General features: G+C 39.1%; 1 protein-coding gene across 3 annotated transcripts in view; it reads left to right on the forward strand.

The window, feature by feature from the left end:
* The window catches only part of LAMA3 (laminin subunit alpha 3), a 341,587-nt gene that overhangs the window by 231,293 nt on the left and 85,042 nt on the right, over window positions 1–25,252 (forward strand). For all 3 annotated transcript variants that reach the window (XM_043973095.1, XM_043973110.1, XM_043973101.1), the window contains 4 exons: window positions 5,139–5,283; window positions 8,569–8,709; window positions 9,788–9,949; window positions 21,839–21,940. In XM_043973095.1, the coding sequence (XP_043829030.1) occupies window positions 5,139–5,283; window positions 8,569–8,709; window positions 9,788–9,949; window positions 21,839–21,940 (550 nt within the window). The remainder of the gene's footprint in view (window positions 1–5,138; window positions 5,284–8,568; window positions 8,710–9,787; window positions 9,950–21,838; window positions 21,941–25,252) is intronic.

Raw genomic sequence — 25,252 nt, forward strand, 5'->3', positions numbered from 1 at the left:
TTGTCTTATACTTCTTGATTTTCTGTCTTCCTTTTTTTCTACTTGCTTCCAACCTTTACAACTCACCCACCCACCCCATTCTTTTTTTTTTGTTTTTGCTGGGCAGTGAGGGTTAATTAAGTTGCCCAGGGTCACACAGCTAGTAAGTGTCAAGTTTCTGAGGTCAGATTTGAACTCAGGGCCTCCTGAATCCAGGGCCAGTGCTTTACCCACTGAGCCATCCCCATTCTTACTCCTGACCCATCCCCACCCTCCTGGTCATCAGACTCCCTCCTATCTGGCTCATAAAACGCCACTTCCTCCAAGAGACTTTTTGGAGTAACCCAGGGTGTGAGCAATGAATTTGCAGCAATTAAGTTTGAATTCTGGCTCTTCTGTTTACTACCTGTGGGCAAAGCATTGAACTTTTTTTGTGTCCCAGATTGCTCATTTATAAACTGAATAGTTTCCAGCCTTGGATTTTATAAACTACAACTTGTCTATCTCAAACGTCTTCACTTCTTATTCCTATCCTATAAAACATTTGTTTTTAGTTTTTCAATAATACTGAAAGGGATGTTTCTTTGCCACCTTTCTTTAGCCTATGATACAAATCTTCCAGACTAAACTAATTTCCTTGGTGGTGTCTTCTTGCTGGCGGCTTCCCACAGGGATCTCTCCTTCCCCTGAACTCCTATAGCTCATACATCTGGACCACTCAGCACTCGGCATGTATAGTGATCCTTCCATTAAAGAATCTCCAGGGACCAGCTCCTTTAGGCGAAGCAGCCATGATAAAAAAAAAATTAAACAAAATCTTCAAACATTTATGTGAAGTCTTTGTCTTCTCACTATATAAGGAGATTTTTAAAAGCTCATCCCACAGCTTCTATTTCTCCTCATCCAAATGAAACTAGACAGAACGAACCTTGGGCAAAGTTTGGAGGCCCCTGAAGTTCATCTTCTCTCCCTGGTTTCCTCTCTCTGTATTTTGTGTCCAGTGCAGACTCACCCTCTTTTAACCCCTCCAAATGATCAGAATAAGAAAGAATCTAATAACCAGTTATCTATCCTAGAAAAATGTTCTAGCATTTGAGAGAGTTGGACAATATCATAATGTCCCAAGAAGGAAAGGAAGTGTCCTTAGTACCATATATAACAATAGCTAGCATTTGTATCATGCTTTAAAGTTTGCAATGGGTAGAGTATAGATGACCACTTGGAAGAGAAAAGTGTTGATGCATGATTTGAGCAAGTGTTGGATCAGGTGACCTCTGAACTATCATCTGACTCTACAATTCTCTGACTCTATGACTGCTTCTCCTTGATTATATCTTAACTATAATTCATTTTTACTAAAGTGTTACCTCAACCATGTTCTTAGATTTTATCCCTTACCACGCAATGAAAGGTTTTTTCCTTGTTAGAGAAATTTCAGATATCAGCAAGAAGCTAGGGAGTTATTTTGGCAGAGACTGGGGAATGGACTGTCTTTTTAAAAAATTTATTTTGTTTCCCCAATTGCTTGTTGAAACAATTTTTAAACATTATTCAATTTTAAATTGTTGATCTAAAAACTAGGATTTTTAAAATTTTTGAGTTCAAAATTCTACACTTTCCTCCCTCCTTGCCCTCCCTCCTCCCTGAGATGGTAAGCAATCTAGTATAGGTTACACATGTGCAATCATGTAAAATATTTCCACATTAGTCATTTTGTACAAGAAAATTCAGAGGGGCAGCTAGGTGGTGCAGTAGATAGAGCACCGGCCCTGGATTCAGGAGGACCTGAGTTCAAATCCAACCTCAGAGACTTGATACTTACTAGCTGTGTGACCCTGGGCAAGTCACTTAACCCTAATTGCCTCACCAAAAAAAAACTTTCAGGAAGGAAGGAAGAGAATGTGCTTCAGTTTGTATTCAGACAATATCAGTTCTTTCTCAGAAGGTGGATAACATGCTTCATCATGAGTCCTTTGGGGCAGATTATCTTGGATCATTGTATTGATAAGAATACCTAAGTCATTCACAGTATAATATTGCTATTACTATGTATAACATTCTTCTGGTTTTGCTCACTTCACTCTGAATCAGTTTATGTAAGCCTTTCCAGGCATTTCTGAAATCATCCTGCTTATCATTTCTTATAGCACAATAATATTTCATTACAATCATATAGCCATTCCCCAATTGATGGGCATCTCCTTCATTTCCAATTCCTTGCTACCACAAAAAGAGCTGCTATAAATATTTTTTACAAATAGGTCATTTTCCCTTTTTTTCAAGAATTTCTTTGGTTCTATACATGACCAACGAAGTTCGGCAGCAAGAAATAGAAAGAGAAATTCCATTTAAAGTAACAGTAGAAAATATAAAATACTTGGGGGTCTACTTGCCAAGACAAACCCAGTAACTATATGAACACAATTATATAATACTTTTCACATAAATAAAATCAGATCTAAATAATTGGAAAAATATCAATTGCTCATGGATAGACTGAACTAATGTAATAAAAATGACAATTCTACCTAAATTAATTTACTTATTCAGTGCCATGCCAATCAGACTACCTAAAAATTGTATAGAGCTAGAAAAAATAATAACAAAACTCATCTGGAAAAACAAAAGGTCAAAAATATCAAGGGAACTAATGAAAAAAATACACAGGAAGGTTGGCTAGCTGTACCAAATCTGAAGCTTTACTATAAAGCAGCAGTCATCAAAACTATTTGGTACTGGCTAAGAAATAGAGTGGTGGATCAATGGAATAGGTTAGGCACAGGAGGCACAGTAGTAAATTACTTTAGTAATGTACTGCTTGATAAACCCAAAGACTCCAGCTTCTGGGATAGGAACTCAATATTCAACAAAAACTGCTGGGAAAACTGGAAGATTCTGGCAAGTCACTTAACCCCAACTGCATCACCAAAAACAAAAAAAAATTAAAAAGGTTTTGTGCAAACAGAAGTGATGCATCCAAAATTAGAAGGGAGGCAGAAAGCTGGGAAACAGTTTTTATAGCCAGTATTTCTGATAACTGCCTCATTTCTAAAATATATGGGGGACTAAATAAAATTTATAAGAATCTAAGTCATTCCCCAATTGAGAAATGGTCAAAGGATATGAACAGGCAGTTTTCTGATGAAGAAGTCAAAGCTATCTATTCCCATATGAAAAAATGCTCTAAATCACTATTGATTAGAGAAATGCAAATTAAAACAACTCTGAGGTACCACCTCACACCTATAAGATTGGCTAATATGACAAAAAAGGAAAATAATAAATGTTGGAGAAGTTGTGGAAAAATTGGAACACTAATGCATTGTTGGTGGAGCTGTGAACTGATCCAGCCATTCTGGAGAGCAATTTGGAATTATGCCCAAAGGGCTATAAAGCTGTGCATACCCTTTGATCCAGCAATACCACTATTAGGTCTTTTCACCAAAGAGATCATAAAAAAGGGAAAAGGACCCACATGTACAAAAATATTTATAGCTGCTCTTTTTGTGGTAGCAAGGAATTGGAAATTGAGGGGATGCCCATCATTGGGGAATGGCTGAACAAGTTGTGGTATATGAATGTAATGGAATACTATTGTGCTATAAGAAACGATGAGCAGATGGATTTCAGAGAAACCTGGAAGGACCTACATGAACTGATGCTGACTGAGATGAGCAGAACCAGGAGAACATTATACACAGTATCAACAACATTGTGTGTTGATCAACTGTGATAGACTTGACTCTTCTCAGCAATACAGTGTTCTAAGATAGTTCCAAAGGACTCATGATGGAAAATGTTCTCCAAATCCAGAAAAAAAGAACTATGGAATCTATTTGGTTTTTTTGTTGGGCAATGGGGGTTAAGTGACTTGCCCAGGGTCACACAGCTAGTAAGTGTCAATTGTCTGAGGCCAGATTTGAACTCAGGTCCTCCTGAATCCAGGGCCGGTGCTTTATCCACTGCGCCACCTAGCCACCCCAACTATGGAATCTAGATGCAGATTGAACCATACTATTTCTATTTTTTTGTTGGTTTTCTTTTTGAGGTTTTCCCCTTTTGCTCTGATTCTTCTTTCACAGCACGACTAATGCAGAAATATGTTTAATGTGATTGTACATATACAACCTACATCGGATTGCTTGCTGTCTTGGGGAGGGGAGAGGGAGGGAAGGGAGGGAGAAAAATTTGAAACTAGAAATCTTATAAAAACAAATGTTGCAAACTATCTCTACATGTAACTAGAAAATAATAAAATACTTTTATGATTAAAAAAAATTCTTTAATATAGACGTAGTAGTGGTATTGCCTGGATCAAAGGGTATGCAGTTTTATGGCCCTTTGGGAATAGTTCCAAATTGCTCTCTTGAATGGTTAGATAAGTTCACAACTTCTCCAGCAATGCATTAGTGTCCCAGTTTTCCCACATCTAGGAGGGATCAATCTTGAAATAACTCCTCTAGCACAACGTTTTTTAAATGTAAACTTTTTGATTAATATTTTGATAACTACATTTTACCACAATTGGTTTTCTCTGTAATCCTACATGTTCTTTAAAATTTTTTAAAAACATTATGCTGAGAATGGGGTCCATAGGCAAAGATATCTCTCAAAAAAAAATAAGAGCCCCTAATCCAATATATGTTCAATGACCCTTAGAAAAACTAATTTAACCTCTTTAAGGCTGAGGTTCTGGGCAATCTGGTGAAAGCTATGGACCCAGAATAATGCTTTTTGCTGACATTCAAAATTAATTAGGTTGGAAGAGAAAATCCCCGAGGAAACTTTTTTATGTTAGTCTGTGAGTATAGGAGACAGCATAGAGGAAAGCAAGATTTAAATGCTGTCTCTACCACAAATCACTTAACCTCATAAGGACTCAGCTATAAAAGGAGAGGTATGGATGAAATGAACCACTGAGTCTGTTTCTTTCTCTTAAATTTGGTGATTCTGAAATTGTAACTATGTGGAGGACTCCTGGGTGTAGCATCTGTTTAATTGCTTTGGTGTGGCATCTTGCCCAGCATTACATTAAAGGTGGATGTGGGATAAACACTCTAAGGAAAATGATGGATATTTTCTCCCTTTGGTTTTTTGTTTGTTTGTTGTTGTTGTTGTTGTTTTTGGTGGTACCCTCATCTCCCTTTGGTTTTATAAAGATGCAAACCCAGAATAATAGGACGTCAGTGTGATCACTGTGCTTCCGGGTTCTACCGATTCCCTGAATGTATTCCTTGCAATTGCAACCAAGATGGGACTGAGCCAGCAGTCTGTGATCCACGGACAGGTGTCTGCCTCTGTAAGGTAAGATGCATCAAAACACTTATCAGGGGCTAACAAATAAGCGGTAGGTTTTTGTTTGGTTTTCATTTATTAATAACAATAATAACTAGCATTTACATAGTGCTTTAAGGCTTGCAGACTGCTTTACAATTATTCTATTTTGTCCTTACAATAATCCTTGGCAGAAATGTGCTATTATGATCCTCATTTTATGGAAGAGGAAACTGGGGCCCAAAGATGTTAAGTGACTTGCCCAGGATCACACAGCTGTATTTGAACTCAGTAGGACCTGCAAGATCCTCATGAGCTGAAAATCTTAGCATGTGGACCCAGCCACAGATGATATAGCCATCATCCAAGGGCCAGTCTGGCTAAGTTTTGAGTGATGTATCATGAGAAGGTTATATCCCTTAGAGGATGGATATTTTCGGAGTTAGTTGACCAAGCTTTAGGGCTGTTGCGATCTGCTCTGTATTGCAGATAAAATCAGTTTTTGAAGTATTGAAATAAGAAGTAATATTCAAAGGACAGCTAGGTGCTGCAATGAATAGAGCACTGGGCTTGGAATCAGGAAGACTCATCTTCATGAATTCAAATACAGCCTCAGAAACTTACTAGCTGTGTGACCATAGGCGGTACCTCAGTTTCTTCATCTGTGAAATGAGCTGGAGAAGGAAATGGCAAACCACTCCAGTATCTTTGCTAAAAAAAAACAAAAACAAAAACAAAAATAGGGTCATGGAGTCTGAAAAATGACTGAACAACAACAACAATTCAAGGAAATGTGGACTTACAAGTACAGATAGGGCCAAGAATGTGCTTTTACTGGTATAGGAAACGTCTCCCATAAATACAAGCCAGTCCCTGCTCTGTAACTTGTCTAGTGCATCAAGAGATCAAGTGACTTGGGCAGCTAGGTGGTGCAATGGATAGAGCATCGGCCCTGGATTCAGGAGGACCTGAGTTCAAATCTGGCCTCAGATACTTGACATTTACTAACTGTGTGATCCTGGACTAGTCACTTAACCCTCATTGCCCTTCCGAGAGTGAGAGAGAGAGAGAGAGAGAGAGAGAGAGATCAAATGACTTGCCCAAGATTACACAGCCAGGATGTGTCCAGGGTGGACCTTGAATTAGCTCTGACCAGCTCAGAGGCTGCTCTTTCTTCATCATACTACATGACTCCTCAATAGTACATAGATTGAGGTATGGCTAGCTTCTAAAATGCAAGAATTCTTAAATTCAGATTCCTAATTGAGTCTGTGGAAGCAAGTCCCCTTTCCTAGCTTTTGGTTTTTCCCAAGAGAGCCCAGTCCCCTGTCACACAGAGCCTTTGCTTCTTCCCCATGATCTCCCTGCCCTGTTTCACCTCTGTTACTTTTTGAATCTCACATATTTTGTCCAGTCTCTGACAAAAAGTTATACTGTAGTGGGGGCAAAGCCAAGATCATCAACACATCCCTGTGGGTCTGCACTAAGGCAGAAGAGCTTCTATACTGAGGTTGTAGAAAAAGCAAGAAATCTTAGGATATGAGCTGTTTTTAAAGAGAAAACTTAACTACCTGAAAGGAAACTAATGAGAACTAAAACCTATTGAAGATAGACTCCCTTAAAGTAGCATTAGAAATAAAATGTTCTATATATATTGTAGGAGAATATAGACAAGAGGCAACTGATGGAGCAATGGATGGAAGAGAGCTGGGGCCTGAAGTTAGGAAGACCTGAGTTCAAATTCTTCATTAGACTAGCTGAGTCACTTGACCTATGTCTGCCTCATTATCCTCAACTATAAAATGGGATAATAATAATACCTACCTCTGAGGGTTGTTGTGAGGATCACTTAGAATAGTGCCTGTCACGTAGTAGGTGAAATATAAATGTTTATTCCTGTTCCCTAGGAGAAGGCAAATATGAACTCCCTGAAGGCTTTGTCTTTATAGCTCCAGTACTTAACCCTGTGTCTCAAACTTAGTGATTTAATAAATCCTTTTTTAAATTAATTTTTTAGTTGACAAAAATGTTTTTCCTCTCCCTTTTACCCCCTTCCAAACCAATACAAGAAGCATTTAAGGAAGCAAAACCTGTAAAAATTTGTATGAACTGACGCAGAGTGAATGAGCAGAACAGGAAGAACAATTTATACGATAAGAGTAAACACTGGGGGCAGCTAGGTGGCGCAATGGATAGAGCACCGGCCCTGGAGTCAGGAGTACCTGAGTTCAAATCCGGCCTCAGACACTTACTAGCTGTGTGACCCTGGGCAAGTCACTTAACCCCAATTGCCTCACTAAATTAAAAAAACAAACAAACAAGAGTAAACACTGTAAAAATAAAAATAAAAACTTTGAAAGACTTAAAAACTCTGAGCAATACAATGGCCAACCATGATTACATAGGACCAGTGATGAGGCATGCCACCTACCTCCTGGCCAAAGGGTTATAACTTCCAGGTCTTATGAATAGTGGACTGGTCTTCTGCTCATTTTAAACCCTCCCACTTCTGCTGTGTCCCTTTTCTCCAAGATTTTAGTGTATTTTGTGATGACAACTAAGAGCCTGGTTCTGGAGCACTTCAAATGGCTATTTGATGATGATGGGATCTGTGAGAAACAGATACTTGTTTAATTTTTTTGCTAGGACATGAGCTGCCCATATCTTTGGTACTTTGTATATATACATATATATATATATATATATATATATATATATATATATATGGAATGGAATTTTATCATCCCATGTCTTTTTTTTTTTTGAAACTGGGTTTTCCTATCTTACCTAGACTGGAAGTGTAATGGCCACTCGCTGGCCCCGTCTCACTGTTGATTGGCATGGAAATTTTGGCCTACTCCATTTCTTTCTTTCTTTTTTTTGGTGGGAAATGAGGGTTAAGTGACTTGCCCAAGGTCACCCAGCTAGTAAGTGTCATGTATTTGAGGCTGGATTTGAACTCAGGTCCTCCTGAATGCAGGGCTTGTGCTTTATCCACTGTACCACCTAGGTTCCCCTGACCTACTCAGTTTCAATCTGAGCTAGTTTGTTCCTCTTTAGGCAGCCTGGCAACCTCCCCTGTGACAGGCTTACTATATTGGTGTCAGATTTGCTACAAAACACCCCGCCAGCTTAGTAGACTGAAGCTCAGAACTCCCAAACTTAAGCTATCCATACTCAGCTATCCATGTCTTTTGATGTTTTATAACCATCTGTGTGCCAACACTTTCTACTTCCATAGAATTTGAGAACAACAAAATGCCAGTACGGGACTTAAAAAACTTCACTGACCTCATTTCCTTTTTGCTTTAATAGGAAAATGTAGAAGGTGCAGAATGTAATGTTTGCCGGAAGGGGTCATTTTACTTGGACCCCACCAATCCAAAGGGATGTACCAGCTGCTTCTGTTTTGGAATAAGTGACCACTGTCGTAGTACAAATAAGCGGAGGGCTAAGGTATGCCAGGATTTGCAGTCTCTCTACTTTCGTTTGGTTGCCATGCATTAAGAGGCCTATGAAATTCATCTGAAATGTCAACATTCTGAACTATTTGATTTGTCAGTCTTGATAATGATGAATGTGGGTGGTAATAGTCTGAAATGTCAGATTTAGGGTCCTTTCTCCTTTGTTCCTTCTTTCCATATCGTCATTTCTCAATTTTTTTATTTCTCTCCATCATCATTTACCACCTCATTTTTTCTCTCTGTTTCTAGCTCATAAGAGCTACTTAAAGTCTGAAATCCTTTCTTCTGTCCATAATTTCAATACTTATTTCCCATTTTGCTTAGTGTGAGTCATGTTCAACCAGTATTAAAAGAAGGTCTATTTCATTTTTCTTTGCTTTCCTCTTTCAAGGAGGTAAACTTATTAGTGGTTTATAAGACTTGGGAGAATCAGAAGGGATCACCATTTCCCTAACCAAGAAAAGGACCATCTCTTATCCCAAATTTATCAGTTATTTCTCCTTTCTTACAGTTTTTCCTTAATTGCTTTATGACTTGATAGGGATTTTAAAACACACCCTGTCCATAGAGTGAAATGAAATTTAAAGGATGGCACTGTAATCCATATAACATTGGAAAGTTATGATGGTTAATAAGGCACATGTTTGCTATACAAAGTTTCTTGTCGTGGGGTGGAGAAAGTGCATTCTATCCAGAATACATTAAATGTGATGTGGTTAAAACTTCACTTAGCTTTGATAAAAGTGTTTGTGGGAAATCTATAACTGTACGCCTTCCCCATTGTAAACAATTGAGTTACTTCTCAAGAAGTCTACAGCAGAGAAGTGGAGGACTACTGTCATACAATATCATGTACAATGTCTAATACGGTCACTGGAGCAGCTGTTTTTATTTAATTATTTTTCGTTGTCATAGGGGACGATTAAATCTTGAGGAGGGTGGGAAGTGAAGTGACTATATTGCAAAGACAAAAGACATCATTAAAATATATTTTCAAAAGAAGTCTTCAGCAAGAGAGCTCATGGAGGAAAGACATGAATGAATTCCATTCCCATACTTTTATGTTCCAGTTTGTTGACATGATAGGTTGGCGCCTAGAGACAGTGGATCAAATGAACATCCCCATCACATTCAACCCAGGCAGTAACAGTGTGGTCGCTGATGTTCAGGAGCTGCCTTCCTCGGTCCACAGCGTATACTGGATAGCACCACCATCCTATTTGGGGGACAAGGTGAGAAATGTCAAAAGAATGACCAACTCTTTGGGATGTGTCCTATGCCCCTCCTCTTTGGCCTTCTTAGCTCTTATTATATGATAGGATGTAATCTTGGAAGAAGCTACCCAGGCAGAGGTAAGCATCACTATTAATGGAGGAGAAACAGATCCTGTCCCTCCCCCTTGGAGTTTCTAAGATTCTAGACCCAGAGCCAGAGGGAATCCAACTCCCTCAGTTTTACAGAAAAGGGAACAAGTTCAGTGAAAGAGCTCAAGGTCATACAGCTAGTGAGTCTCAGAGATGGGATTTGAATCCAGGTCTGATTCCAAATACAGTGAGTGCTCTCTCCATGATGCTAAGAGTGTCAACAGAAGAAGATGGACAAGTCCATTAAGAGGATATGGGGGGGGCAGCTAGGTGGCGCAGTGGATAAAGCACTGGCCCTGGATTCAGGAGTACCTGAGTTCAAATCTGGCCTCAGACATTTGATACTTACTAGCTGTGTGACCCTGGGCAAGTCACTTAACCCTCATTACCCCCCTCAGAAAAAAGAGGATATGAGTCTTTCTACAGAAATATATGCCCAGGGAAACCTCCAGTGGGAGAAAGATCCAGTTGACTAAGGAATGTCTTGGAGCGTGATCCATAATTCTTTTTATTACACAATGGAGCCTTCCCAGAGGAGGTAGGCCAGGCCCCCTACTCATGCCTTTTCATAAGGTTAGTATACATTCCAAGAACTAGTTTTTTGCTCACAGTAACTTTGTTCACTTCTGTATCATTTTCTTTGTGAATTTAGAAGCTGTGTTATTTACACTTAGTACATATAGGCTTAGTATGGGCATTGCTTCATTGTGTGTGGTTCCTTTATGAATAATCTTGTTTCCCTGTTTACCTCTCTTGATAGTTACAGGTGGCACTTCACCAGAGGTCTAGCAGAGACACCATTGAGTCTAAAGAGCCTGGGCCTTCCCTGACTATGCCACTGATTTAGAGTATGGCCTTTTAAAAACTTGCCTTTCGGTGCAGTGGTAAAGCACCGGCCCTGGATTCAGGAGTACCTGAGTTCAAATCCGGCCTCAGACACTTGACACTTACTAGCTGTGTGACCCTGGGCAAGTCACTTAACCCTCATTGCCCTGCCAAAAAAAAAAAACAACTTGCCTTTCAGGACACATGAAACAGGGCTGATAGGAGTGAGACAATATTTGATATCATCACATCAGAATCCACTTATACCCATACCTTCTGTCTATGTGTACTCCTCCTATCTGCCTTAATAAAGATACAATTCTCAAGAATTATAAGTATCTTCTTCCCATGGAGGGTTGCATACATTTTAACCTTATTGAATTACATGTAATCATATGTATTACATTTCCCCCTTTTTAACCTTTTCATGTGTCTCTTGAGTCTTGTATTTGTAGATTGAATTTTCTGTTCAGTTCTGGACTTTTCATTAAGAAAGTTTTAAAGCCTCATATTTTATTGAATGTCCATCTTTTCCCCTGAAAGATTATGCTTAATTTTGCTGGGTAGTACATTCTTGTTTGTAATCCCAGTTCCTTTGCCTTCTGGAATATCATATTCCATGCCCTCTGATTCTTTAATGTTGAAGTTGCCAGTTCCTATGTAATTCTTATTGTTCCTTGATATTTAAATTGTTTCTTTCTGGGTGCTTGCAGTATTTTCTTCTTTACTTGATAGCTCTGGAATTTAGCAATGATATTCCTTGGTGTTTTCTTTTGGAGATCTCTTTCTGGAAGTGATTGGTGGATTCTTTCAATAACTAATTTTTACTCTGATTGTAAGACATTGGGGCAGTTCTCCTTAATAATGTCCTAAAATATGCTCAGTGAGACAATATTTGAAACCAGCTGGGTGATGCAGGGGGTAGAGTGCTGGACCTGGAGTCAGGAAGACCCTGAGTTCAAATGTGACCTCAGATACCTACTGAACTTTATGGTCCAGGGCAAGTCACTTAACATCTGTTTGCCTCAGTTTCCTCATCTGAAAAATGGAGATAATAATATGACCTAATTCCCAGGGTTGTTATGAGGGTCAGATGGGATAATATTTGGAAAGTGCATTGCAATTTTAAAACACTACATAAATGTGAACTTTTACAATCAATTATGAAAGCTCCTGATATGGAAGAAAAGAAGCTCCCAGTTTTGTCTGCCTTCATTTGTGGCCTGGCAGAGGATCATATTGAGTCCATCCTTCTTTTTGCAGAGAGCTCCTTGCCATTCTTCACTCAGGCCCGCGTTAGATTCTTATACAGTTCCCTTTCGAATGGCTCTCTGCTTATCCTGCCCTCCACTCTGTTTGCAGGAAGTAGAACTTTTCTTGCTGTTCTTTGGGCTCACAGTAATGTGAGATCCCTCTGTCTTAGGTCGTCAGAGCTCTAGAGGAGCTTGTCATGCATGTCTTCTGGCATGAAGGGCCTCTTAAGGTCTTGGCATGAAAGACTGGGCACCAAGCAATAAAAAGAATGCCCTCAAAGAGATGACTTATCAGCCAGTTCTGAGCCCCCTCAAAAAGTGACCTCATTTTGGTGGGAACTCAACTCATAGACCTGAATTATCAACTATAGAATTTTAGGTTAGACCACAGAGGTCACCACCACCACCACTGCTATACACACCTTAAATGCGAATTCTTTGTAACTTTTTCCCTAACAAGTAGTAATGCAGCTTCCAACTTCTAGGAGTGAGAACTCATTCCCTCCCAAGGCAGGCTATATTCCAATTGCAGATAGCTGTGATTTTTAGGCTTTTTCCTTATATTGGCCTGAAATCTACCCTCTTGAAATTTCCACCTTTTGGTCTGAGATCCAGTCCCCCTTCTGTAGAATACCCTTTCAGATATTTGAAATCACTGGTCATAGCCTTCTCTTCTCAAGTTGAAAGTCCAGAGTACACTGGCCATTCTACACATGTGCAAATCAGTGATGAATCAGTAGCAAATTAATGTGTTTTTTCCCATGAAAGTATTTTATTATTTTCCAGTTACATGTAGAGATAGTTTGCAACATTTGTTTTTATAAGATTTCTAGTTTCAATTTTTTCTCCCTCTTTCCTCTCCCTCCCCCCTCCCAAGACAGCAAGCATTCTGATGTAGGTTGTATATGTATAATCACATTAAACATACTTCTGCATTAGACATGCTGTACAAGAAGAATCAGAGCAAAAAGGAAAAACCTCAAAAAAGAAAAACAAAAAAAAATAGAAATAGTATGGTTCAATCTGCATCTAGATTCCATAGTTCTTTTTTTTCTGGATTTGGAGAGCATTAACCATCATGAGTTTCTTGGAACTATCTTGGACCACTGTATTGCTGAGAAGAGTCAAGTCTATCACAGTTGATCAGCATACAGTGTTGTCGAGACTGTGTACAATGTTCTCCTGGTTCTGCTCACTTCAGTCAGCATCAGTTCATGTAGGTCCTTCTAGGTTTCTCTGAAATCTGCCTGATCATCATTTCTTACAGCACAATAGTATTCCATTACATTCATATACCACAACTTGTTCAGCCATTCCCTAATGATGGGCATCCCCTCAATTTCCAATTCCTTGCCACCACAAAAAGAACAGCTATAAATATTTTTGTACATGTGGGTCCTTTTCCCTTTTTTATGATCTCTTTGGCGAAAAGACCTAATAGTGGTATTTCTGGGTCAAAGGGTATGCACAGCTTTATAGCCCTTTGGGCATAATTCCAAATTGCTCTCCAGAATGGCTGGATCAGTTCACAGCTCCACCAACAATGTATTGGTGTTCCAATTTTTCCACAACTTCTCCAACATTTATTATTTTCCTTTTTTTGTCATATTACCCAATCTGATAGGTGTGAGGTGGTACCTCAGAGTTGTTTTAATTTGTATTTCTCTAATCAATAGTGATTTAGAGCATTTTTTCATATGGGAATAGATAGCTTTGACTTCTTCATCAGAAAACTATCTGTTCATATCCTTTGACCATTTCTCAATTGTGGAATGACTTGGATTCCTATAAATTTTATTTAGTTCCCTATATATTTTAGAAATGTCAGAAACACTGGCTAAAAAAATTGTTTTCCAGTTTTCTGCCTCCCTTCTAATTTTGGATGCGTTGCTTCTGTTTAATGTAATCAAAATCATCCATTTTATATTTCATAATGTTCTCTATCTCTTGTTTGGTCATAAACTGTTCTCCTTTCCATAAATCTGAGAGGTAAACCATTCCTTCCTCTCCTAATTTACCTATGGTGTCACCTTTTATGTCTGAATCATGTACCCATTTTGACCTTATTTTAATATAAGGTGCAAGATGTTGGTCTATGCCTACTTTCTGCCATACTATATTTCCCAGCAGTTTTTGTCAAATATTGAGTTCCTATCCCAGAAGCTGGAGTCTTTGGGTTTATAAAACAGTAGATTACTAAAGTCATTTACTTCTGTGTCTTCTGTGCCTAACCTATTCCATTGATCCACCACTCTATTTCTTAGCCAGTACCAAATAGTTTTGATGACTGCCACTTTATAGTAAAGCTTCAGATTTGGTACAGCTAGCCCACCTTCCTGTGCATTTTTTTTTCATTTGTTCCCTTGATATTCTTGACTTTTTGTTTTTCCATATGAATTTTGTTATTATTTTTTCTAATGCTACAAAATAATTTTTAGGTAGTCTGATTGGTATGGTACTGAATAAGTAAATTAATTTAGGTAGAATTGTCATTTTTATTCAAATTAATGTTTTAAAAGAGGATTGTCATGTAAATATTATGCTTGAATGGCTTCCTTCCCTGTCCAGAAACTCATTAGAATTTCCCAGGAGGGTACATAATGTTGGCAATGAACACTGACCAAAAAGTAGCTGTGGCCTCCATCCCACCAGATACACACACCTTTTCCTGTATCTATCTTCTTTCTTCTTAACACCCCTCCCCTCCCCCCCCCCTTAGTCTAGGAATAAGTAGGACTTTTTCTTCCCATCTCTGGAGTGACCCCTTTTATATTTAAAACAAGTTATGTGCTAAAGGAAATGACAAGTGTTCCTAAGGTCAAGTAAGTTCTCTATGAGATATGATAGAGCAGAGTGCTTATTTCCAAAGGGGACAGGGCTTTCATTGACCAAATGCAAAATGCATTCATTTTATAAGGAACCACTTTCACCTCAATCAGGGAAGAACAGTAGAAATGTTGGCAACCCCCTCCTTGTTCTTCCTGCAGTAACCCACTCACTGAATAAAACCATGTCCTGTGCCATCTCTCCTGCACCAATTGTGTCAAATTTTACATTCAAATGCTGTCTGCTGCAAATGACTTTTTTAGATGACACTTTGTCATCAGTTCTTTGTTTTAAAGCTATTGTAAAGCTTCTTGTCAGAATAACAAAAGACAGAAAATGGAAAGATTCAGAGGATTGTTAAGGGAAGCAAATACAATAAAGTGTCAGCCCAATAAGATTCACTAACAGCAACCAACTCATTTAATTAGGAATTATACTCAGGCATTTTATAAACCCAGCTGTCTCCTTCTAGAGTATCAAAGGGATCAGTTATAGGAAAGACCTATCCTACCACTAATTTGGCTCAAGCTGTTCCTTATGGGTCCCAACCCCCCCTTTTTTTGCAGGGCATTGAGGGTTAAGTGACTTGCCTAAAGTCACACAACTAGTAAGTGTCAAGAGTCAGGCTGGATTTGAGCTCAGGTCCTCCTGAATCCAGGGCCAATGCTTTATTCACTGTGCCATCTAGCTACCCCCCAAATCTCTTATTCTGTCACCTGGCTGAATTAGTATGCTGTTGCTCAGTAGTGTGTAGCATCTTACAAAGTGCTTTCCTTTCAACAACCGCGAGAAGTAGATATTGGAAGTATTAGTATCAACATTTTACAGGGAGATATCTGAGCCTTAGAGGGGTTCCAGGTAACACAGCTGCAAGGGACAGAGCCAGGAACCCAATCCAGACTTTCTGATTCCAAATCTAGTTCTGGGCTATGGGTGTTAATGTTTGTAAACACTGTGGTTATCCCACCTCCCCTCCCTCCTTTTCCCTTTCTCACTCTCTTCAAATCCCTCCTTCCATTCCTCTTTTAGCTAGTTAAAACAGCTAAATAACCCTAACCCTTTCAATCAGATTTAAGATGTTCATTTGAAGTAACATTGCTTTTATGTTTGGACATCTCTTTAACTTAAAAAGATAGTAAGTTCCAAAAAAACCCCACAACAACAATAGTAGGCCTCCACCAGTCGCAGACGACCATGGATCAGCGCCTTGAAGAGCCACAGGTCACAGTGTAGCTGTGCAGTCCAATACGGGAGCCACAGCTCCTGAGTGACTTATAACCCGTAACTGCCACATCCCGTGTTGTATCTAATCCATGAGGAGTAGCTGGAGTGTCCTCTCCAGGGCGCTGGCCTGGGCGGATCAATTGGAAAACAAGCCGATATTGGTGGATCCAAAGGAGAGGCAAAGCCAATACAGTTTGGCACCAATGCCGCTGCAGGAGTTGCCAGAGGAATGTGATGGCTAACACCAACTGCCTAAGGGATTCCGGCTCCTGATTTTTCCTCAGGGTTAACTCCCGAAGCCTTTCCCATATATGGGTATAGCAGCAAGGCAGCGCAGGTTTAAAATCAGGGTTCCTTCCCCTAGGTGGGTTGCCTGCCAAAGTTAACAAGCCCCACCTGCCCGAAACGACTGGTTTTAAGGCGCCAGTGACTCACCTTCGCCCCTTCTCCTGTTAGTGGAAACAGTTCTGCCACGAGAAGGCCAGGAGTTGGGCTTCGGTTGTCAGAGGCTATTTGAGACGCACACTATTGGAGCATTTTATAGAGAGTGGGAGCTTATCCCCACTCCCACCCCAGCATGACAAACCTTTAAAACCAACAACAACAATAACAACAACAAAACCAGCAGTCAAGGACTGGATACCCAGCACTATCTCCTGAAATGTTTACATTCAACCATCGTTGACTTGACAGTGCAGCTGCTTTTGAGACCCTTCCCTCTCAGTTCTCCTCTCTAGCCCACCCTCTGGGATGTAGCTCTCACTCTGTGACTTTTGCTTTATTTTAAAAAGGACATATCTAGATCAGGGATGACTTGGAGAGAATAGAGAATCAAAGTACATGATCCTTAAATCTCTTCACAGATGATGAGGTATAGACATTCTTCGGGTTGAGGTCTATCTGCTCCTACACACACAGACATAACCCCAGATTTAATCAATGTTAATAAGGGGCACCTGGTGTTTTAGAAAGGGCACTGGATCTGGAATCCAAAGAAGAGGGGTTAAATCCTGCCTTTGCCACTTGTGCCATCTTTAGCAAGTCACTTAATGGCCTCTTCCATAAAAACAACTAGGTAGCCTATAATGTCCCTCCAATTTCTAAGTTTATGATTCTGGGCATCTAGGTGGCGCAGTGGATAGAGCACTGGCCCCTGGAGTCAGGAGGACCTGAGTTCAAATCTGGCCTCAGACACTTAACACTTACTAGCTGTGTGACCCTGGGCAAGTCACTTAACCCCAATTGCCTCACCAAAAAAAAAAAATCTAAGTTTATGATTCTATTATTTCATAGAATCGTAGGCATTATCTATCTACAACTGCAAAATCCTTTCTTTCAGAATAGACATTCCTAGAAGCCCATTCTGCTAATAGGAACATATTTCCCTCTGTGCTAAGATGTCTCAGCACTTACAGCCTGGATATTAAAAAGACTACTTCCAGACCAGATACAGGTTGGGGACTGACTCATTGGTAAAGTCAAAGGAGCATACATTTTTTAATGTTAAAAGTACTTAAATTTTTTAATGATATTTTATTTTCCTCAATTACGTGTTAAGACAAATTTTTAACATTTGCTTTTGTTTTTTTTAAGTTTTGAGTTCCACATTCTTTCTCCCTCTCTCCCTCCCTTCCCCCTCTCAGAGACTGTAAGCAATCTGATATAGGTTATACATGCGCAATCATGTAAAACATTTCCATATTAGTCATTTTGTACAAGAAGACTTGGAAGGAAGCAAGGAAAAAAGGAAGGAAAGAAGAAAGGAAGGAAGGAGGAAGGAAGGAAATAGCAAGCTTCAGTCTATATTTAGACTATCAGTTCTTTCTCTGGAGGTGGATAGTATTTTTCATCATGAGTCCTTTGGGATTATCTTGGACCGTTGTATTGCTGAGAACAACTGTCATTCACAGTTCTTCATTGTACAGTATTCATGTTACTATGTAAAATGTTCTCCTGTTTCTAATTACTTCACTTTGCATCAGTTTATTTAAGTCTTTCTAGGTTTTCCTGAAAGCATTCTGGTTGTCATTTCTTATAGCACAATAATATTACATCATAATCATATGCTATAGTATCTTCAGCTATTTCCCAAATGATGGGCATTATAGATTTTTCGAATTGGAAGAATCATATAATTATAGATTTAGAACTGAATGGGGGGGGTGCAGCTAGGTGGTGCAGTAGATAAAGCACTGGCCCTGGATTCAGGAGGACCTGAGTTCAAATCCGGCCTCAGACACTTAACAATTACTAGCTGTGTGACCCTGGGCAAGTCACTTAACCCTCATTGTCCCCCCCACACACAAAAAAAGAACTGAATGGAACTGCAGAGATTATCAAGACCAAACCTTTCAAGTGTCACAGGTAGGATTTGAACCCAGGCCTTCCTCTTTCTTGGTCCCATGCCCTATGTACTACAGTACTCTGCCATTCCTAGATCTAGGAATATAAGGAACTTCAGAGAATCACAGTCTTGGTCCTAGTAGTTAATCTGCTTCTCATCCCCATCCCTGTGTATTCAGCTAATAGAATTCCACATTTTTCTAAGGCACATAGACTGTAATCCAGGATTTAGGGCTTAAAAAGAGACCTTATAATTTTTTTTATCAATATGGAAACTGAGGTTTTCCCTAGTGATTGCCACTATAAATCTCCAGAGTTATTGTAAAAACATGAAAGTTCCCCTGACTGAGTCTCTCTTCAAATGTTTCTGTAACTAGAAGGCTTCCTTTGGCTCCAACCTATTAAATACCCATCCAGATCTGGCCTCAGACACAATCTAGCTGTGTGACCCTGAACACATCACTTAACCTCTATTTGCCTCAGTTCCTCAGCTATAAAATGGATGCACACTGGGGGCAGCTAGGTGGCACAGTGGATAGAGTACCGGCCCTGGAGTCAGGAGGATCTGAGTTCAAATCCAGCCTCAGACACTTGACACTTACTAGCTGTGTGACCCTGGGCAAGTCACTTAACCCCAATTGCCTCACCAAAAAAAAAAAATGGATATACACTGGAGAAGGAAATAGCAAACCACCCCAGTATTTTTGCCAAGGAAACCATGTGAAACAAGTATACAGGGTCACGACAAGTCAGACACGGCTAGACAATAACAAAAGAGAGGATACAAAATTTAGCTAAGACTCAGTCTCTACCCTTTGTACCTTAAAAAACTTAGAGACAGGCTCCATTTTCTCTCTGAGTCTTCTCTTCTCCAGACAAAGTATTCCCATTTCCTTCAATGAATTCTCATACATCTTCATATCCAATCGCTGTTAACATCCTGGTTTTCCTTCACTGTCTGCACTCCCTCTTATCAATGCCATTCCTTAGTTGTGTGTCATCAAAGATCTATTTTCTCCTCGTAGAATTATACTCAGTTTTGCAGGTTAAATAATTCTTAATTGTAAACCTATGTCCTTTGCCTTCTGGAGTGTCATATTGCAAGCTTTTCTCTCATTTATTTTCATGGCTGCTAAATCATATCTGATTCTGACTGTGGCTCCTTAGTACTTTGAATTCTTTTTGACTGGTTGGAGTACTTTTTCTTTGACTTAGAAGCTCTGGATTTTGGCTGTTGTATTCCTGGGAGTTTTTATTTTGAGTTTTCTTTCAGGGGGTGACTGGTAGATTCTTTCTGCTTATACTTTACACTCTGATTCTAAAAGGTCTGGGCAATTTTCTTTTAAGGTCTCTTGAAATGCTATGTCAAGGCTCTTTTTTGGTCATGGCATTCAGATAATCTAATGATTCTTACATTATTTTCTCCTTAATATGTTATCAGTTGGTTTTGCTATGAGATATCTTACATTTTCTTCTATTTTCCGGGGTTTTTACTTTTATTTTTCTTGTTGTTTTATGTGGTCATTAGTTTCTATTTGGCTTATTCTAATTTTCATAGAGCTTGTTGTTTGAACAGTGTTTTTTAAAGCCTCTTGTGCCAAACTGTTAATTCCTTTTCCAATTATTTCTTCTATAGCTCTTATTTCTTTTCCAGTTTTTTCTTCAAGTGATCTTATTTCACTTATAAAAACATTTTTAACTTTACAAAACCTCTTTCTTCATCTGTTCCAAGAATTCTAGTTGAATTTGTTCCTAAGCTGTGTTTTTCTATGAGACTTTGCTTTTGGCATCATTCTTTTCTTCTTTGTTTTGAGCATCTCTCCCACCATAATAGCTCTTTATGGTGGGATTCTTTTTTTATTTGTTTGCTCATTCTTCCAGCCTACTTCCTGACTTCAGACTCAATGTTAGGGTTAGATTCTGTACACTTTGGAGGAAAAGTCAAGGTTGGTCCTGTGGCTGCTTTCTTAGGGAAGTGAGTATGGTATTATTCCAAGATCTCAAATACAGGTAGAGACTTGAAAGCTTTCAGTGTTCCCAGAGAGGTCTGATGCAGGACAGATACGAGATTGCTGCCCACCTTGGTCTGAGCTCTGTTACTTCCTGACATGGGTTTTGGACTGAGTGATACTGCTGTTGGACTCAGCCCCACTCAGCTGGCTGGAAAGCTTTGTTGGTTCAGAATGACAGAATTGTAGACTCCCCTTTGGTTTGGGATTCTTTCCCTAGTTATTTCCTTGGAGATTTCAGATGGTCTAGTTCTGGAACTGAGATCCCTCTCTTTTCCTTGGGGTACAAGTTATACTCCTGCTGCTTGCCCCTGAACCGACTCCTTTCTCAATAGGAAGCCCGGGCCCTCTCTTCCAAAGAAAGCCACCCCCTGGGTGTAGGTCTTCTTCTCAATCCACCTTGGATCTATGACCCAAAACTAGGTAGTGGGCACCAAAGCTGCCAATTGGCACCTATTCTTGTACTCTGCATGTGGTGTCCTAATATGGGTCTGTAACTTCCTCTTGCCCTGGTTCATAGCTTTTCCCTGCACTGGAATATTCCACATGCTGCCATCCCATCCCAATTCTGCACACCTCCTTCTATGTCTACCTAAGCTGATCTGGGATGGAAAAGTTATTTGCTTTTTCTTGGATTTCCCCATTGGGATTCTCTCTAATGCATTTTCTAGATTTGTTTGGCTAGTCCCTCCCTCCCCACCCCGGCCTCTTTTTCATATTAACTCATCTAGACACACCTTCCCCACTTTGTACTTTTGAAGATAATTTTTTAAAATATACCTTACTGGAGGGCTTTTTGTTTATCTCTATTAAATTATTAGATTCTGCCCATTATTTTAGCCTGGAACTTATTTCTGGTCATCCATTGTGTTCGCTATCCCTTTCACATTCCATCATAGCCTGGCCACTACACCATTATCCTGCCATTTCTAGGAGGCTGGGAAAATTTTCAAAAGTTTGACTACTTCAGAGGGGTTAGTTAGACCCTTAATTATTATGTAGTCAGAGGATTTTCGAATGATAGCCACACTGGAATGCCTGCTTTGGGGAAAAATTTTTCATATATTCTTTTGGAGGAGAATTTAGTTCTTTATAGAAATTACTCAGTTAGATACAAATACATGTCTCAAATTAATTAGCAAAGCAGTGGTTCAGATGAACTATAGTGGTTAAAGGAAATAGCAGAAGGAAATCCATAAGCTCCTAGAGATTGTTTGTTTCATTTAAAATCAAGGATCTTTTTCTAGATGCAACTCATCTTATTTATTCAATTTTAGGTTTCTTCATATGGTGGCTTCCTGACTTACCAAGTAAAATCCTTTGGCCTACCCAGTGAAGGCATGATTCTCCTGGAGAAGAGACCTGATGTGCAGCTTTCGGTAGGTAGAAAATACTTCTATGAAGTCAGGAAAGGGAGGTTTCTGATTTAAAGAAACTTACTGAGCAACATTTAAAAGTTTTAAATTAACCTGTTTAAAGATATTCATAGCAACTAAAAAAGGATACCTCATCTCCTGAAGATCCTTCCTGCTGAGCAAACCCCATCCCAACTTAGTGATCTTTTCTTCCTAGGAACTCCACCATTTATCATAAACACTCATCTTGTAGGTTGCAGGGATTGTTGGTCATCATCTTCTAAATCTATAGTTATGTATTTTTAAATTAAATTTTATTTTTTCACTTAACAAGCATTTTTTCTCCCCCTCCCACTTCCTTCATCCCCCCACTAATTAATAAAGAAGAAAAAATACTTTTAAAAATATGCATAATCAATCAAAACAGGCTCCTGTATTATCCACCTTTATATCATTAGTTTTTTGGGGGGTTTTTTTGGTTTCAGGCTTCCTGAGAGCAGGGACTCAAATCTTCCTCTTCTTTGTATCCTCCCAGAATCAAGCACAGTGACCTGAACTAGGGAGATACTTAGTAAATATTCAATAACCAAGGTTCCATCTTCAGAAATTCAAAGTTGAAACTTCTGTAAAAAGTGAAATCATTCAATTCAGCAAATGTTTATTAAGCGCCTGACACATGTAGTGCAATTACCTACATGCTGAGACCCAGTCCTTGACCTCAGGAACCTTACATTCTGCTGAGGCCGTGGGGGAGACAAGAATATGAAATGTACAGTGGGGCAGCTAGGCAGTGCAGTGGATAGAGCACTGGCCCTGGATTCAGGAGGATCTGAGTTCAAATCCAGCCTCAGACACTTAACAATTACTAGCTGTGTGGCCCTGGGCAAGTCACTTAACCCCCATTGCCACACACACACACACACACACACACACACACACACACACACACACACAATATGAAACATACACAGGTAAGTTAGGCCAAGGTCAGGAGCAATGGGAACAAAGGGCAAACTCGGACAAGCAGCCCAGGAGAGCCTAATAAGGAAGGTTTTTCAGTGAGGGAGAAGGGACAGTATCAGGAATCCTATACATAGAAGGTGGTGGCTAAGCCAAGTCTTAAAAGAAGATTCTGAAAGCTGGAAATGAAGAAAGCAAATTCAAGGCATGGACAATAGCCTACATGAATGCACAGAAGCAGAAAATAGCAGATCACATTTAAGAAACAGCTAGTAGTTGATTTTTGCTCAAATAATATAGAGTATTAAAATTTTTTTAAAAGCTTAAAAGGTAGACTGGAGCCAAATTTTAGAAGGTCTTAGTGCCAGACTAAAGAAATAAATAAACAACTAAATGAATGAATAATTGTGTGTATGTGTGTATATGAACACATACATTTATTCATAAATATACATATGTGTGTATAGATGCATATACATGTTATTAGATTGTATATTAGATAATATCATATAAATACATATATAAATATGTGTGTGCATTCATTCATTCATTCATTTGCTTGTTTGTTTATTTTAAATCTTGTTAGCATTAGGGAGCCAGTGGAAGTTTGTGAACTGAAGAGTGACATGGTCAAATGCGTCTAAGATTTCTCTCAAGTCATGCACTCACATATTTCATACAATGAGAGAATCTTATGTATTTGACAAACAGTTTGATTAAAAGTAAGGTTGTAGTTATTTTTAAGCTTTTAGTTATTTTATAAAAAACATTTTTATTCAAACTACCTTGCAGTTGACTATATTACATTTCTTTTCTTTATGTTCATTCTGCCTTATACAGGTACTTAATTTTTTTCCCTGGCACCTTACACAGTGCCTGACTCATAGCAGGTGCTTAAAAATGCTTGTGAATTGATTGATTGATTGATTGGTTGCATCAAATGATTTCTTTAAAATTCCAAAGACACTTTGTAGAACACATTGCAAAAAAAAAAAAAAAAGCATCAGGCTTTTGAAAATGCAGTGTTTGAGACAAAAAACCAGTACAAAAAATTATAGAATGAGACTGCGCTCTCGCTCTCGCTCTCTCTCTCTCTCTCTCGCTCTCTCTCTCTCTCTCTCTCTCTCTGTGCCTCATTTGCTTACCAGGATGACTTGTGCACATTTTGTTCAAGACCATTAATATAGCTATTTCTGTTGCCAAATGGCTTATTAAGCAAACTGTTGGAACTCACCAAAAGATAATGAAGAGAATATTTCCTCTTCGTTTCACCTTCAGAAATGGAAAGTAATTCCAGTTTATGGACATTTACTTTGTAGCTCTGTTCTCAGCTCTAGTAATTAAAGGTCTCTGGGGAATATTATTTAGTATTTAGTTTTTAATGAATACCAGACATCCAAACCTAGAACTGTGGCAGGAAATTGAAGCTGTTGCTTGTGGCAGAACCCTTTTAGCCCCATGGTTTGTGTAACTGAATGCAAGCTAGGGCAAAGTTGGGCATGCACAAGAGCAAGGAATGGATTTGGAGCGATGGTCTCCCCTCCACTGCATCTTTATAACTGGCCAAACTGCAGGTTAAATAGCACTGCTTTGTCTATCCTTGTGCTTCAGCCACCTAACTACATGGAAAGAAGTCAGCCAGAATACCTTCCTGCCACCCAAATGCAGACCTTCTTGCAATAAAGAATTCGATGAATCCAGTGCCCTCGTCTTTTTCATAAATGCACGCATATGATACATAAAAGCAAAGCTATGCATCATATAGCTACCCTCCTAAGCAAAGTTCAATAAGATAAAATGCTTTTCTATCCCTGACTAATTTATAAAACTAGGAATCAAAATAATATCCAGTAACATCGATCCTTCAGTGATTTCTAAAAAAAATTTATTAAAATAAAATGTCATACAATGACTTTTTTCATAAAGTTCATTTCTTATCATGTCGATTCCCTACTCAACAAACTGCAGTGGCTCCTTATGGTGCCAAAGATCAAACATGGACTCCTTTTTTTGCAATGTAAAGTCTATCTTTTAAGCCTTATTCTGCACATTCTAGGATCCAACTGAACTGACCTTCTTACTATACATGACACTTCATCTCCCTTTGCCCTAGCATGGAAGGTATTCCTTCCTCATCTTTGTTCATTCGAATACCTTGTTTTCTTCAAGACTTGGCTCAAGCCAATTTGGAACTATGCCCAAAGGGCTATAAAGCTGTGCATACCCTTTGACCCAGAAATACCACTATTAGGTCTTTTTCCCAAAGAGATCATAAAAAAGGGAAAAGGACCCACATGTACAAAAATATTTATAGCTGCTCTTTTTGTGGTGGCAAGAAATTGGAAATTGAGGGGATGTCCATCAATTGGAGAATGG

This window comes from Dromiciops gliroides, chromosome 1 (genome assembly GCF_019393635.1).
Source record: "Dromiciops gliroides isolate mDroGli1 chromosome 1, mDroGli1.pri, whole genome shotgun sequence".
Classification (NCBI taxonomy): domain Eukaryota; kingdom Metazoa; phylum Chordata; class Mammalia; order Microbiotheria; family Microbiotheriidae; genus Dromiciops; species Dromiciops gliroides.